Source organism: Notolepis coatsorum (genome assembly GCF_963971535.1).
Source record: "Notolepis coatsorum genome assembly, chromosome: 10".
NCBI classification, from domain to species: Eukaryota; Metazoa; Chordata; class Actinopteri; order Aulopiformes; family Paralepididae; genus Notolepis; species Notolepis coatsorum.
In genome coordinates this window covers 42,018,538-42,034,188 of record NC_140174.1, presented here as the reverse complement: position 1 = coordinate 42,034,188, position 15,651 = coordinate 42,018,538, and the positions used below count along the sequence as shown (strand labels likewise).

The 15,651-nt window shown below is 48.3% G+C and overlaps 1 protein-coding gene across 1 annotated transcript in view; it reads left to right on the top strand.

Annotated features, from left to right (window-relative positions):
- Window positions 1-15,651, top strand: part of LOC311235550 (thrombospondin-2-like) — a gene marked incomplete at its 5' end in the record, with an annotated part of 32,354 nt that overhangs the window by 2,490 nt on the left and 14,213 nt on the right. Inside the window, 6 exons of the mRNA XM_084323019.1 lie at window positions 9,298-9,516; window positions 9,993-10,100; window positions 10,302-10,461; window positions 10,749-10,867; window positions 11,973-12,207; window positions 14,747-14,974. Coding sequence (XP_084179145.1) covers window positions 9,298-9,516; window positions 9,993-10,100; window positions 10,302-10,461; window positions 10,749-10,867; window positions 11,973-12,207; window positions 14,747-14,974 — 1,069 coding nt within the window. The remainder of the gene's footprint in view (window positions 1-9,297; window positions 9,517-9,992; window positions 10,101-10,301; window positions 10,462-10,748; window positions 10,868-11,972; window positions 12,208-14,746; window positions 14,975-15,651) is intronic.

The window sequence follows — 15,651 nt, the reverse complement described above, 5'->3', positions numbered from 1 at the left end:
TCCCGCTGGTTGTAAGTCAGTAGGGGGGGGGGGTTAGGAGAGCCGCCGGCGATATCCCATCTGGCCAACGATTCTTGGGAGAATTCAGAGTGCTGAAACACGGTGCCCACAGAACCTCGGTCCACAGATGAATACAGCTGGGCCCTCTTGTAGACGGTAGCTGCCGGTCCACAACGAAGAGACGTGAGGCGACCTCACTCGGGTAGAGCGCCGTCTCACCTGGACTCCTCTCGGGGGGTAGTTCCAACACTCAGCAGTGTTGGCTGTTATCCATGGCATAATCAAAGCACCCAAAGCAAGTAGATAATCCAAGCCGTGTAGGGCTCGCCGTCGTCCGGGTAAAGTAATCCAATGTGCAGGTCACACTCGTCCTGGCCCAGAACTCCTCGGATGAAAGCACCACACGTGGTCTGCCCAGCCTGGTTAAGACTCTAGATAACGCCAGGAACGATGGGGGTACTGCTCACTTTATAACTCTAACCGAACGATGCACCATACATAATAGACTATTATTAACTTAATAGAAATACGTCCCACTCGACGGTATAGTGCCAAACTATGACAATTCAACTATTAATCCACACGATGTCTCAATGCCTATTCTGAGGCCAAGTAGGCCATACTGCACCACACGTGGGTCGTGGGTGAGGCTTCACGTATGTTACTAGGGTTGGAGGGTAAAGGACTAATGGACGAAAAGAAAGTTCTACTTTACTTGCGCCATATATATATGCGCTGTGAACAAATAGTACCATTCGTATTTCGCCAGACGTATTCCTACGCGGAACCGGGCTTGTAACGACATGTTCGTCGGCACGATTGAACTTGAACCAAGGGCTTGGCTGCTGGCGCCAGGTTCTTGTCCAATGAGAGAATGAAACTATTATGGGCTGTTAGTAGACTAAAGGGATATTCAGTGTATATGTACAAGGAATATACAAGGGATATCAAACGATATACAAATACTATTAAATATATATCCATAAATAAATATATATATTCGGTTTAATCTGATCCTTCACAACAGCCGCGCCCTAATTAGTCCACCTAATTAGCTAAGCAGAGACAGATTAACCGCACTGTCTACCACTCAAGGTCCGCTGTAAGGGTCAGTCAACTCACAAAGTCGTGGGGTCATGGTCGTCATCGATAGTGTCTGGGAGTCTGGGCAGTTCTATTAGCCTCGCCACGGGTCGTGTGTAAGTTCGCCCTTGGACGAGCACCTCGGCTGCTCGGACCTGCATCGGCACCGGTGATCACTTTGCTTACGCGGCCAGCCGGCCACATAGCTCTGGGTAGTGACTGGTCGATATCATGACGACTGTTCCTTCTGTCAAATTGTCTCTCTCTTTTACCCCACTTCTGGCGGGTCTGTAGAGACGGTAGGTAGTGGAGTAGAAAGCTGTTCCAAAACTTGTCAGCTAGTACTTGACTGTACCTCCACATTCTTCGGACCGTTCGCTTCTTCAGGCCTGTACATTGTCCGGGGTAGCGCGGGGTCCAGCCGCCCCATCAAGAGTGTGTTGGGGGTGACTGGGTCGACATCTGCTACATCACTGGAGACGTAGCCGAGGGCTTGGAGTTCAATACTCCCTCGATCTCCTTGAGGGACTGTCATTAGGACTTCTTCCGCACAGTCTGGGCACCCAAGCACGGCGTACAGGGCTGTCTTTATAGAACGTACTTCTCGTTCCCAGGTTCCACCGAAGTGGGGTGCGTTCGGGGGATTAAACTGGAAGTCAATCTGGGATGGAGCGAGGTGGGTCTTAAGTTCTGGGCCCATAGCTTGGAAGCTCTCTCTCAGCTCTCTTTCTCCGCCTTTGAAGTTTGTCCCGTGATCAGACAACAATATAGACGGTTTTCCTTTCCGTGATGTGAATCTTCGGAAGGCCATAAGGAATGAGTCTGTGCTCATGGTCGGAAGGAGTTCGATATGTATCGCTCTGGTGGTCATGCATTTGAATACAATACCCCACCGCTTCTCGGTTCCTCTTCCTTCTTTATATACAGCGGGCCAAAACAGTCCATGCCTGTGGAGTGGAATGGCTTGTCGCCGAGTCGGAGGCGACAGGGAGGTAGTCAGCCATCCGGGGGTATGCGGGGCTGCGCGCGCCACTTTCGGCAGTCTAGACAGGTTCGCTGGAAGCGTCGCACTGCTTCTCTGCCTTGAAGTATCCAATAGCGACGTCTGATCTCCGCGAAGACTCTCTCTGCTCCTGCGTGGTGTACATCCTCGTCGTATTTCTTTATGATCAGCTCTGTGACCTTGTGTCGGCTGTTCAAGACTATCGGTACTTAACGTCATCCGGTAGATTGGGGGCTCTCTGCAGACGACCACCCACTCTGATGAGATTATGGGCGTCGCTCTCGGGTGCCAGGTGGAGCAGTCTGCTGTCTGATGGGACGGGCTTTCCTCCCTGTAGACAGTCTAGCTCATCGGGGAACGAGTCTCTCTGGGCTCGTTGTAGTAGAAGAAGTTCTGCTTCTTCGTAGTCAGCTGCTGAAATGTCGGCAGTGGGCTGAATCTCTGGGTGGTGCCGCAGAAATGTCTTTAGCTGCGCACTCTGTAGGGTAATGCAATCATCTATGTTGGGGTCTGTGGAGGCGACTGTGCTCAGTCCACAGAACATAGGTTTCTTGTTCTCAGCCTCCTCTTTACTCGCTTCCCGTGGGGTGGGCGTAGGCCACTCTTCTTCCGGGAGCTTGAGGAACTCTGGTCCGTCACTGTAGATGTTGCGACGGGTGAGGTCATCTAGGGACATTCCCCGGGTGATGACGTCAGCTGGGTTGTGTTTGGTGTCCACATACCGCCAGCTCGCTGCTTCTGTTAACTCTTGAATCTCGGTGATTCTGACTCCCACGAAGACCTTGTATCTGCATGAATCAGACTTGATCCATGTGAGTACTGTCGTGGAATCTGACCACAAGATTGTTCTGTGCACCGGAATGGTGAGTTCACGTTGGATTAACGTGGCTAGATGCGCTCCTGCTAGGGCTGCGCAGAGCTCTAGACGCGGGATAGATTGTTGCTTTCGTGGGGCTATTCTTGAGCGAGCCAGGATGAAAGCAGTGTGTATCTCTCCTCCCTTCTCTTGGGCACGCAAGTAGGCCACTGATCCATAGGCTACTTCGGAGGCGTCGCTGAAGACGTGTAGATCCATCTTGCATGTCTCTGGCCTCACTGTGGGTGGGAAGTAGCTGCGGCGTATATTGACGCCTGGGAGTGAGCGGAGCTCCGTCTCCCACTCTCTCCATGTGGAGGCAAGGTGTGCGGGTATTGGGTCGTCCCAGCCCTGGTCCTTGTCCCATAGTGCTCGTACAATCATCTTTGCCCTGGTGGTGTAAGGTAGAATACATCCCAACGGGTCATATTGTCTGGCGAGTGTTCTGTACACACTCCGTCTGGTGGTCGGTATCGCCGTCGACCTTCCCTGCTCCGTGGTCAGGGGTTTGTGTCTATAGTGGAGCGAGTCTGTTTTGAAGCGCCAGACTAGTCCTAGTGTCATTTCTTGGGCTTCTCCTGGGATTGTCGCCATCCAGGTCTCGCTGCTGGCAGCCTTGTCTGCGGGGGAGAGGCTGCGCAATACGTGCGGGTCACTGCTGGCCCACTGCCTGAGATCAAAGCCGCCTTTGATCAGGGAGGCGCGTAGCTTGAGTAGGAGAACCTCGGCTTCTTCTTGAGTCGAAACGCTTTGTAAACAGTTGTCCACGTAGAAACTGTTCTTCACACTGTGTCGGACCTCTTCATCTGCTGCTGGGTCCTCTGCGACGTGTTTCTGTAGTGCAAATGTAGCACAGCACGGGCTGCATGTGGTTCCGAAGGGGAGGACTTCCCACTGGTAGATGGCTGGGTGCTCATCTCCGATCCTCTCTCTCCATAGGAACCGCAGCAGGGGCTTGTCCTCCTCCACTAGTCTCACCTGCAGGAACATCCCTTTGATATCCCCGCTGATAGCCACCTTGTCCTGGCGGAAGCGTAGTAGCACGCCTAGTAGAGAGGGGCCGAGTGTGGGGCCGGGCAAGAGCTCTTTATTCAGATTTTGGGATCCGATCTGGTAGCTACAGTTAAACACAATGCGATCCTTGCCGTTGTGGTGGACCTTGTGGTGCGGCACGTACCATGATTCGGTCGTCTGATCGGCCTCTTTAATGTCAATCTTTGTCACGTGTCCCGCTGTGATTAGCTTCTCAATCTCAGCGCGGTACACACTCTCTTGAGCGGGGTCTTTGGCTAGGCGCCGCTCTGTGTTCAATAGATACCGCTCCGTGGCGTCTTTCTTTGCGTGAAAGGTGGGCATTCCCTCTCGCCTCAGGAGTGGAGTTGCGTATCTCATCACTCCGCCGACTGTGACTCTCTTTGTCCCTTGCTCGAGGAGGTTTATGGCGTAAATGTCTTCTTTAGAACGAATGTCTTTCCTTTCGTTCTTAAAGGGCATTGTCTCTAGTGTCCATAGCCTCTCGACATGCTGCAGGAGAGTGGTGTCTTCTTCTGTCGCTCTGGAGTGGAGGCAGCTAGTGGCTGCTGTTCGGTTGAGAGATTTAGCGAGGGGGCCTTGTAGTGTCCACCCTAGGCGGGTCTCGACTGCTGCAGGACAGCCTCGGGGTCCTGTATGGACCCGGTCTATCGGGACTATGAGGTCTGCATGGTCGGAGCCTATCAGCAGGGTCGGGATGGCGCCGTCTATGAGCGGGATAGGTAGTTGACGCAGGTGCACATATTTATCCATCAGCTTGGCGATGGGGTAGGTGTACTGTGATAGTCCTATTTCTTGGCTGGTGAAAGCATTTGTAATCCTATACCGTCGCTCTGGCTGCCCGCTTGCTGCGATAGTGAAGGAGACATTCTCGCCCTTTATCGTCTTTAAATCTCTTCTTATTGTCCGAATCGTCATTTGGTTCTCGCTCCCCCGCAGTCCCAGCTGGGCCGCAGCGGACGCGAGCAGAAGGGTCTTCTCTGACCCGTCATCAAGGACGGCGTAAGTGTCCATGACTTTATCTTGGTAGCTCAATGTTACACGGACTACCTTTAAGAGCACTTGGGCGCCGCTGCTGCTGGCGGGGTCAATGTACATGACACTTGCCTTGGTGCTGCTCGATGGTGCAGGTGCAGGCTTTCTTCTGTTACTGTCGTGTAGTACATCTAGATGGGCTCCGTCACACCGACTGCACCTCTTCTTTAGGCGGCATTCGGCTGCCATGTGACTGCGCGCACATCGGTAACAGCGCCTGTTGGACTTTATCCATTGACTCACTTCTTCTGCATTCATCTTTGTGAACAGGTCACATTGTGACAGCCAGTGTTCCTTCTCGCAGTACGGGCACACCATCTTCCACTTCTCTTTTCTCGAGGGGGTACTGTGGTTCTTACTGCTTGGTACTGATTCTGATTGGTGCATGACAGTCACCGATCTTCTTCCATCGTTTATTCTCCTGGGTCCCTCTCTGGAGCTTGGTGTGCTCCGCCCGAACGTATCCAGTCGTAGGCTGCTGACTTCTCTCGCTAGGAAGTCGGCTAGATCGAGGAGGGATGGTTCGGGACCGTTAGGATCACGGTGGTCTCTCTGCCGCCTGAAACGCTCTTGTCTGGCGGGTGGCAGCTTCTCTAAAATCCTCTCGACGTTAGAGTTGGCGTATAGCTCGTGCATACCCTTTTCCCGTTGCGCTCCCAGCATCCCTACCAGGGACTGCACTTTTATAGACAGGTCGTCTAATGAGCGATTGTCTGTTGCTGGGGGTAGGCGGTCAATATGCCTTATCTCTTGGATTACGTAATCCCATATACGTCCATATCTCTGGTCCAGCGCTGCTAGAGCCGCGGTGTATGGGGTCGTAGAGGTGGCATAGGCTAGCGCTATATTGTGCGCTCGCGGTACTTTCAGGTGCTTCAGTAATATTGCATACTTGTGGCGTTCATCAGCGACATCCACCATCATTGTCTCTAAGCACATCCGGAGCTCCGTGTACTGTGCTCGATTCTCATAGGTGAAGTCTGGAAACGTCGGTGTGGCAATGTATGACGCCGTGGATGGCTGATACATCGGCGAGCGTTGGGGGAGAGACCTCCTAGGCGAGTCTCCTCTTGCGCCTCTCTGTGGGCTGGTACCGGCAGGGTACCATGGCCCGCTGGTCCAGGTGCTATTCCTCGGGGCTGGTCGTGCGTCATGCTCACCCGTGAATAGAGTCGGGGGTCTGTAGCGCAGCGCCGCGGGGGTATAGCCTGGGCTGTACTGGACCTCCTGGTCCGGTGGAGTACTGTGCTGTCGTCGGGCTTGGTTCTCCTCCTCTCCCTCTTCTTCTTCTATCAGGTCCTCTAGATCCTGTAGTCGTTTATTTAGCTTCTCCGCAGTGTATGCTGCTCCTTCCTTGTAGCTGGGTCTCGCTTGGACCGGTCGGGGAAGGGGGTCTGCGGGGGGTATAGGCTTGGTCTGTTGGTCAAGTTCAGGGTCGCTTGCTCGGTTAGGAGACGCTGCCCTTGACTGTTGTCTCGACGAGTTCCTTGAACCCCTGGCGGAGGGAGAGGGTGTTGCCTTGAGGATCAGCTGCTCCATTAGCTGCGCTTGTAGTCTGTCGTGCTCGGCTTCGTGCTTGGTGAGATCTGCTTCTCTTTGGGCACCGGCAGCGGCGCGCTGGGCGTCGGCCCGGTCTCTTGCCATATTCTCTTCCGTCTGAAGGCGTCTCATCTCCAGGCGTATGCGCTCTTCTTCGCTCCGTTGCTGCGCTTGGAGTTGTTCGCGCTCGCTAAGCGTCTGTGCTTGGAGTCGATCGCGTTCACCCTGAAGTCGATCGCGTTCACCCTGAAGTCGATCGCGTTCGGTAGAGGCTGTCAGGCTGGCGAGGAACGCCTGTGATAGCATCCTCTCCGCTTCGCTGGGGGAAGACGGTTGTAGAGGTGAGCCGCTCCTGGCTGTACTCGTTGGGGAGTCCTGGAGCTCTATTTCCTCGGCGCTCTCCTCCTCTTCTTCCGTGCAGAGTTCTCTCTCTGTAGGGTTGTCTTCCTCCCGGGGCTGGTCGGGGACTACTTCTTCGGTATTGGCGGGGGGTAAAGGCATGTCAGCTCCCTCCTGGTCCCCACCGTGAGCTTGGTCAGTTACATTAGAACCCACTAGGGCCTCTGTGGTCGGGGTAACCTGGTCGTTAAGGTCAGACATAATTTTACTTTCTACTTTTACCGCGTTTACCGTTTGTCGAAGGCTAGGTAGTTGACTGACAGCGTAATCCTCTAAGTACTGAGGTGTCTGTCGTCTGCGCCGCGGGCGTTCTACGTTAGGAGGACCGTTTCGTGGAGTGTTCATCATAGGCCATTTCAATATTAATAACACTATATTAATATTACACTAGTTACCATCCGGCTCGAAGGACCAATTGTAACTGAGGGGTACAATTCCCTGACTGTATTGATAAGTATGGTATCATTAAACCACTACCGATTATGTACTTTAACTACTGGCCACACAGTACATGATATAGATATGATGAACACTTTCCCACCATGAAACGAAGTCCACACAAATGTATAAATCGAATATTTTATATAGCAAAGGGTATATACAACGTTCACTTAATGACATTTATGATTTGAATGCACTTGTAAGGCAAATGAGTATTCGTAGGCAAATCAACATTGAATGTCCAATCTCTGGTTACGCAGGGAGCAAGTATACAACCTGGTTCTTTAGGGAACTATAGCGATGGTACTTAAATGATTATAGCTGGATACACTAAAGGGGGGTCCCGCTGGTTGTAAGTCAGTAGGGGGGGGGGTTAGGAGAGCCGCCGGCGATATCCCATCTGGCCAACGATTTCTTGGGAGAATTCAGAGTGCTGAACACGGTGCCCACAGAACCTCGGTCCACAGATGAATACAGCTGGGCCCTCTTGTAGACGGTAGCTGCCGGTCTACAACGAAGAGACGTGAGGTGACCTCACTCGGGTAGAGCGCCGTCTCACCTGGACTCCTCTCGGGGGGTAGTTCCAACACTCAGCAGTGTTGGCTGTTATCCATGGCATAATCAAAGCACCCAAAGCAAGTAGATAATCCAAGCCGTGTAGGGCTCGCCGTCGTCCGGGTAAAGTAATCCAATGTGCAGGTCCACTCGTCCTGGCCCAGAACTCCTCGGATGAAAGCACCACACGTGGTCTGCCCAGCCTGGTTAAGACTCTAGATAACGCCAGGAACGATGGGGGTACTGCTCACTTTATAACTCTAACCGAACGATGCACCATACATAATAGACTATTATTAACTTAATAGAAATACGTCCCACTCGACGGTATAGTGCCAAACTATGACAATTCAACTATTAATCCACACGATGTCTCAATGCCTATTCTGAGGCCAAGTAGGCCATACTGCACCACACGTGGGTCGTGGGTGAGGCTTCACGTCTGTTACTAGGTTGGAGGGTAAAGGACTAATGGACTAAAAGAAAGTTCTACTTTACTTGCGCCATATATATATGCGCTGTGAACAAATAGTACCATTCGTATTTCGCCAGACGTATTCCTACGCGGAACCGGGCTTGTAACGACATGTTCGTCGGCACGATTGAACTTGAACCAAGGGGCTTGGCTGCTGGCGCCAGGTTCTTGTCCAATGAGAGAATGAAACTATTATGGGCTGTTAGTAGACTAAAGGGATATTCAGTGTATATGTACAAGGAATATACAAGGGATATCAAACGATATACAAATACTATTAAATATATATCCATAAATAAATATATATATTCGGTTTAATCTGATCCTTCACAACAACCAGTGTCCTGCTCAAATGCGTCACAGGGGATCCTAGAAAAATGGGGAATCGTTTAATTTCACTACTTAATTCTCTAGAAGTGAGAGAGTATATACATAATTTCACAACAACAGTATAGACAGCTATGGACTTTTGTGTATTTGTATTATCTAACAACCAGAATCTTCTCAGATGGGGTCCCCGAGACAACAGTTTATCAAAAGTGGGTGTGCATACTAATGTGTATCAATTTGGGGGGTCCTTGACATGGAAATGTTTTGCGAACCACTGCTCTAAAGGATTCACCTCTGAGGTCGCAGCTATTTTGTGATAATGTAAATCCGCAATATCTAAGGGTTAAGAGGAATGAGAAACGCTGGTTGGTCTCATTAGCATTCATGAATTTATTTTTGTACACCTGGAAAACAATGTCAGATCTTGATTACAACATTATAACACAAATTCCGGATCTGGAGAGCACACCTGTTGTGCAATGACACCAACAAACCTCTGCAACAGGTCCTGCATTATTATTTATAGATGGTTTGTTTTGCTGTGTGCAGGTGTGTGAGCCATACAACCCTTGCAAAGACAACACACACATGTGCCATAGATATGCTAGATGTATATATCTGGGCCTGACGTCTGAGGTCTTGTACAAGTGTGTGTGCGCTGTGGGCTTCGCTGGGGACGGCTTCCTGTGCGGAGAAGACTCTGACCTGGACGGCTGGCCCAACTACAGCTTGACCTGCAAACAGAACGCTACGTACCACTGCCAGAAGGTACAGTAACACATACTGTACACACACACACACCAATGCACACATATGAATATATTTAAATTAAAGTTCTATGAGATTGCGTAAACTTGTTGACAGTTACACAGTCAGACATACTTTCTCCCTTTCTTTCTCTCTCCCTCCCTCTCTCTCTCTTTCTCTCTCTCTTGCCCTCTGTCTCTCCCTCTTTCTCTGTCTCTCTCTCCCCCTCTCTCTCTCTCTCTCTCTCTCTCTCTCTCTCTCTCTCTCTCTCTCTCTCTCTCTGTCTCTCTCCCTCTCGCTCTACTGTATCTCTCCCCCCCATCCTCACCAATGCACACACACACACACACACACACACACACACACACACACACACATTCTCTCAAAATGAGTATTAATCTCAATCCACAAGGTTTCCTGTGGAGGTACTTATCTAATTGTGATGGGTTGGCTGAGCCTCAGAGGTGACCTCTAAACTGTGTTGTGATTCACTGTAGGACAACTGTGTCCGCATACCAAACTCTGGCCAGGAGGATCTGGACGGGGACGGGCTGGGAGATGCCTGCGACCCTGATGGCGACAACGATGACATCATAGATGAGAGGGTGAGATGGGGGTACAAAGCTGACAAACGTTTCCCCTTTCTACAGTATGTGACTTTTTAAAAAGTGTATAGACATGTTCTATATTTTTGTGTGTATTCACATTCCATTGTGTGTGTGTGTGTGTGTGTGTGTGTGTGTGTGTGTGTGTGTGTGTGTGTGTGTGTGTGTGTGTGTGTGTGTGTGTGTGTTTGTTCCACCCAGGATAACTGCCCTCTGATGTACAACCCTCGACAAGTTGACTCAGACCGGGACAGCTTAGGGGACCGCTGTGATAACTGTCCTTTTGACCCCAACCCCCTGCAGACTGACACTGACAACAATGGAGAGGGAGATGCCTGCAGCATCGACATGGATGGAGACGGTAGCTAACCACTAACCAGGGAAAATGTTACAATGGATGGATATTTAGCTACATTTTGGTTAAATATATGTGTTCCATAAATCGGACTCACTCTCTCTCTCACACACACACACACACACACACACTTTCTCTTCCTCGTTCTTTCTTTCTTTCTCTCTCTCTCTCTCTCTCTCTCTCTCTCTCTCTCTCTCTCTCTCTCTCTCTCTCTCTCTCTCTCTCTCTCTCTCTCTCTCTCTCTCTCTCTCTCTCTCTCTCTCTCTCTCTCTCTCTCTCTCTCTCTTCTCCAGAGGAGCTGAACGACCGTGATAACTGTCCTCTGATATATAACACTAACCAGAGAGACACAGACCTGGATGGAGTGGGAGACGTGTGTGACAACTGTCCCCTCCTACATAACCCCTTACAGGTAAACCTGTGTGACAACTGTCCCCTCCTACATAACCCCTTACAGGTAAACCTGTGTGACAACTGTCCCCTCCTACATAACCCCTTACAGGTAAACCTGTGTGACAACTGTCCCCTCCTACATAACCCCTTACAGGTAAACCTGTGTGACAACTGTCCCCTCCTACATAACCCCTTACAGGTAAACCTGTGTGACAACTGTCCCCTCCTACATAACCCCTTACAGGTACATGTCTACTGCTCTGTGCAGGCATGCATGCTGTACACACGCATACAGGTATACAATAGGGCTGTACGATAGGGAAAGAATATAGTATTGTGGATGCTTTGGCAGATATCGCCGATGTCATATGACTTGCGGTGTTGTTTTTAATGTCTAGTCTAATCTCTGTACAGTAATACAATTCAAACCTTGCTCACCGTGTGCATACCACAATTATAGCTGATATCCTGTAGAAACGTCCGTTTGTATTATGAATTAAACTTCCTACCTCTTTTATCTTCTCATGTTATTGTATTATATATTATCTATGAGGCATTTTATATTCTCATCCAACTATTGCCACATACTGCCGTTGACATTGATGCAATCCCCCCTCCCGGGGATAATAAAGCTTCTCTTATCTTGTCTTATTCATACAAACAGTGTGTGTAGATCTGCTGATCTGAGCTGTGTTGATAATGGTGTGTGTGTGCCCTTGTTTTTCTATCCTTGTGTGGACCACATGAAATGTCCCCACAAGGAATGAAAACAAGATCATTATTTTATCTGTCCTTGTGTTGTGGGGACATTGTCCGAACCTGCCAAGGACCAGTGGCTATTTTATAGTTAGGATTAGGCTGGTTAGGGTAAGGTTTAGGGTTAGGCATTATGGTTAAGTTATCGTTATGGTCATTATGGTTAAGTTTAGGGTAAGGGGTTAGCAAATTAATATACATCAATGGAATGTCCTCATAATAAGGAATGAAAACATGACTGTGTGTGTGTGTGTGTGTGTGTGTGTGTGTGTGTGTGTGTGTGTGTGTGTGTGTGTGTGTGTGTGTGTGTGTGTGTGTGTGTGTGTGTGTGTGTGTGTGTGTGTGTGTGTGTGTGTGTGTGTGTGTAGCTGGACACTGACAGCGACCTGGTGGGGGACGTGTGTGACAACAATGAGGACATCGATGAGGACGGTCGCCAGAACTCTCTGGACAACTGTCCCTACATCGCCAATAGCAACCAGGCCGACCACGACAAGGACGGATTGGGGGATGCCTGTGACCATGACGACGACAACGACGGTATCCCAGACGACCGGGACAACTGCAGGCTGGTGGCCAACACGGACCAGCTGGACCTTGATGGTCAGTGGTCAGGCTACTTATTGGATTCATGTTATGTTACATTGTCCACTAGGCTGTCAAGTAGTTCATTAATCAGTTGGTAAGATAACCTTTTTTTTATAATTAAAAAATGTATGTATTGGTGATACTCATTGAAATGATTTGTGAACAAAATATTTGCATAAATGTGCCAGGTCATTTTGCATGGTTGTATAATTCAAAATTAAATAACCCAAATACTATACTATACCCACACACTATTCCATCCATTGCAAGCCAACGCCCCCTCCATCCATTAACTCAACTGGACTGCCACTGTACTATTTATTGCACTAGCACTACTGCACTTGGGACATTGATATTATTGATATTATTATTATGTATATTAGGGGTGAGAATCACCAGAGGCCTCACGATACGATACTATCGCGATACTTGAGTCACGATACGATAGTATTGCGATACCAAATATATTGTGATATGTAACAGATCGGTTCGGACATGCCCCGAGTGGGAGTTGAACCCCGGTCTCCCGCGTGACGGGCGGCATCACAGACCACTATACCAAGAGGTGAATTCACTTCTAAGTAATGGGTCTGGACGCCTCTGGGGAGTGAGTTTACTTGCAGTACCGCTGCCGTCCACAGTCACTTCACAACACTGTCCATCGTGACTGTAGGATAGACACACAGTACCTCCGTTACACTGAGTATTGCGATATTAATATTGCGATATATTGCGATGTATTACCTTTTTTCAACTGCAAAGTAAAACTTTGTCAACATGTTTTATCTAATAAAATAAAGTTCAGTCAGTTCATCTCACTTCAATAATTTTTATTGCAGAACATGGTATTTTCTCAAGCAGACAGATGTAAACACTAATCTGTGTTGCATGTACCTGACAAACTGAACTGTTTACAGTCATATTCCAACTTAACTGAATGCACATGTGTGTGGACTACTGTACTACTACAGGTATTGAAATGAACAATGCAACTTCCTTATACACACTTTTATATATATATATATAAATATATATATAAATATATATAAATATATATATAAATATATAATAAAATATCGATACTTGGCATCCCTGTATCGATACAGTACCGCCACGCAAAGTATCGCGATACTAATACGTAGGGCTGTCCCCGACTAAGGATTTGGATGGTCGACTATGATTGGCCAAAATGTTTCCGTTAGTCGACTATTGGTCAAAAAAAAAGTATAATATTTTTAAATATATATATATTTTTTTATCATTCCATTTGGCCTGTGGGGGTGCTTAATGTCTGAAGGAGTCAACTGAAGGCTTCTTGTCCTTTGTAAAAGCATGCAATTGGTCCACTGATGAACACCCATGCTCATCAATAACCAACCCATTTCAGCCACAGACACATTTAAATACTTAGGAACACACATCAGCAACAAACTCAACTGGGATCATCACACCACTCATTTACTTAAAACAGCCAACCAAAGATTATTTCATTTAAGACAACTCAGGAAGTACAAGGTCAGGAAGACGTTAATGATTCAATTTTACACAGCTATCATACAAAACATCATTTCACTCTCCATCACTGTTTGGTACGGCAACACACCCAAACACACACTACACAGACTAGACAGGATCATCATTAGGGCATCCAAAATCATTAACTGCACACTCCCCACCCTGGACTCCATACACAAACATCACACCATCACACGCGCACACAAAATCATCAGTGACCCCCTGCACCCAGCTCATCACCTCTTCCAACTCCTCCCCTCTGGTAGAAGGTTTAGGTCACTAGGTAGTCGCACGGTTAGGTTCAACAACAGTTTCTTCCCCAAGGCCATACAATTACTCAACTCCAACTCATCCTAATTTCACCCCCTGCTGTTATGTTATGTTATGCATGTTATGTTATGTTATGTTATGTTGTTGTTGATGTTATGTTGTGTTCCATCATCCATGTGGTGTATTGTCGCAGCTACCACCTGCACCGTGCTCAAATTCCACCGGCCTGGCCGTGTGGCAATAAAAGAAACTTGAAACTTGAACTTGATGGATACATCTTGATATTTGTCTAGTCTAGTGTGTTCATTAGATGGGTGAAATCCTCTTTCCGTGCCTCTGTGCCTGTTTTCGTAGGCAGTTAACCTCTGGTATGCGTGCCATTAGCGTTAGCCACGCTTCTAGGCCTCTTTTCTTTTGGAAAGAATGATAAAAAAGAAGAAAAAAATTATAAATTTTTTTTTATTTCTTTTTACTATTCGACTAAGAGGTTGGTTAGTCGACTACGGCTCATTTCGACCGATTAGTCGACTAATCGACTAATAGGGGTCAGCCCTACTACTACGTACCGATTTTTTCCCCCACCCCTAATGTATATGCTATATTCAGTATGTTTGTATGCCAGTGCCCAGTGGTGATGCTCTAAACTCAATTTCGTTGTACCAACAATGACAATAAAGATTATATTCTATTCTAGTTTGCAAAAAATGTTTAATAAAAAAACGTTCTTTCTAATCTAATATACTTCATTCCTCTGTCACCTCTTTCTCAGGTGACGGCTGTGGTGACGCGTGCCATGATGACTTTGACAACGACAGTATTCCCGACGCGCTGGACCCCTGTCCGGAGAACAGTGACATCGGACTCACAGACTTCAGGAAGTTCCAGGTGGTTCTCTTGGACCCGCGGGGCACGACCCAGGTGGAGCCCTTCTGGGTGATCCGCAGCCAGGGCACGGAGCTGCTGCAGACCGCCAACTCTGACCCTGGCATCGCCCTCGGTGAGACCCACATAATCCTGCTCTATGTGATGGAGGCAGGGAGCTGTTGTACACCGTCTGGACTGATAGGACCGTAGGAAAGAAAATCTAGTGCTTCCCACATGCTATCTCCACTTGGAACACTTTATTCCAAATAGAAATAGAGAACTATACTATAGTCCGTAATGACAGAAACCAGTATGGAGGTGGTGTTTGTATGTACATACATAAGGACACCAAATTCATTACCCGTACTGACCTTCATCATGAGACAATTGAAACCGTATGGGTGGAAATTTTATTTGAAAGGGCAAAATCTGTTCTAGTCGGCACAATATACAGACCGCCAGATCAAACTGGCTTTTATGATACTCTGGATGTGTGCTTAGCTGGAGCTGAGGATGCGGAAAAAATTCTTATTGGGGATTGGAACACGGATATGCAACAAAAAGATGCACCCGTCTTCAAATCCTTCAATAGGTTTTGTGATCTGCACGGCCTCAGCCAACTAATCACCCAACCCACAAGGATATGTGAATCAACTCAGACTACCATTGACCTCATACTGACCTCTGACAAGTCCAAGATCTCCAATAAAGGGGTTATAGCATGCGGGTTAAGTGATCATTATATGATATTCTGTACCCGCAAAAAGCTAAAACTAAAGGCTGGCTGTCACAAAACAGTCACATCTAGAG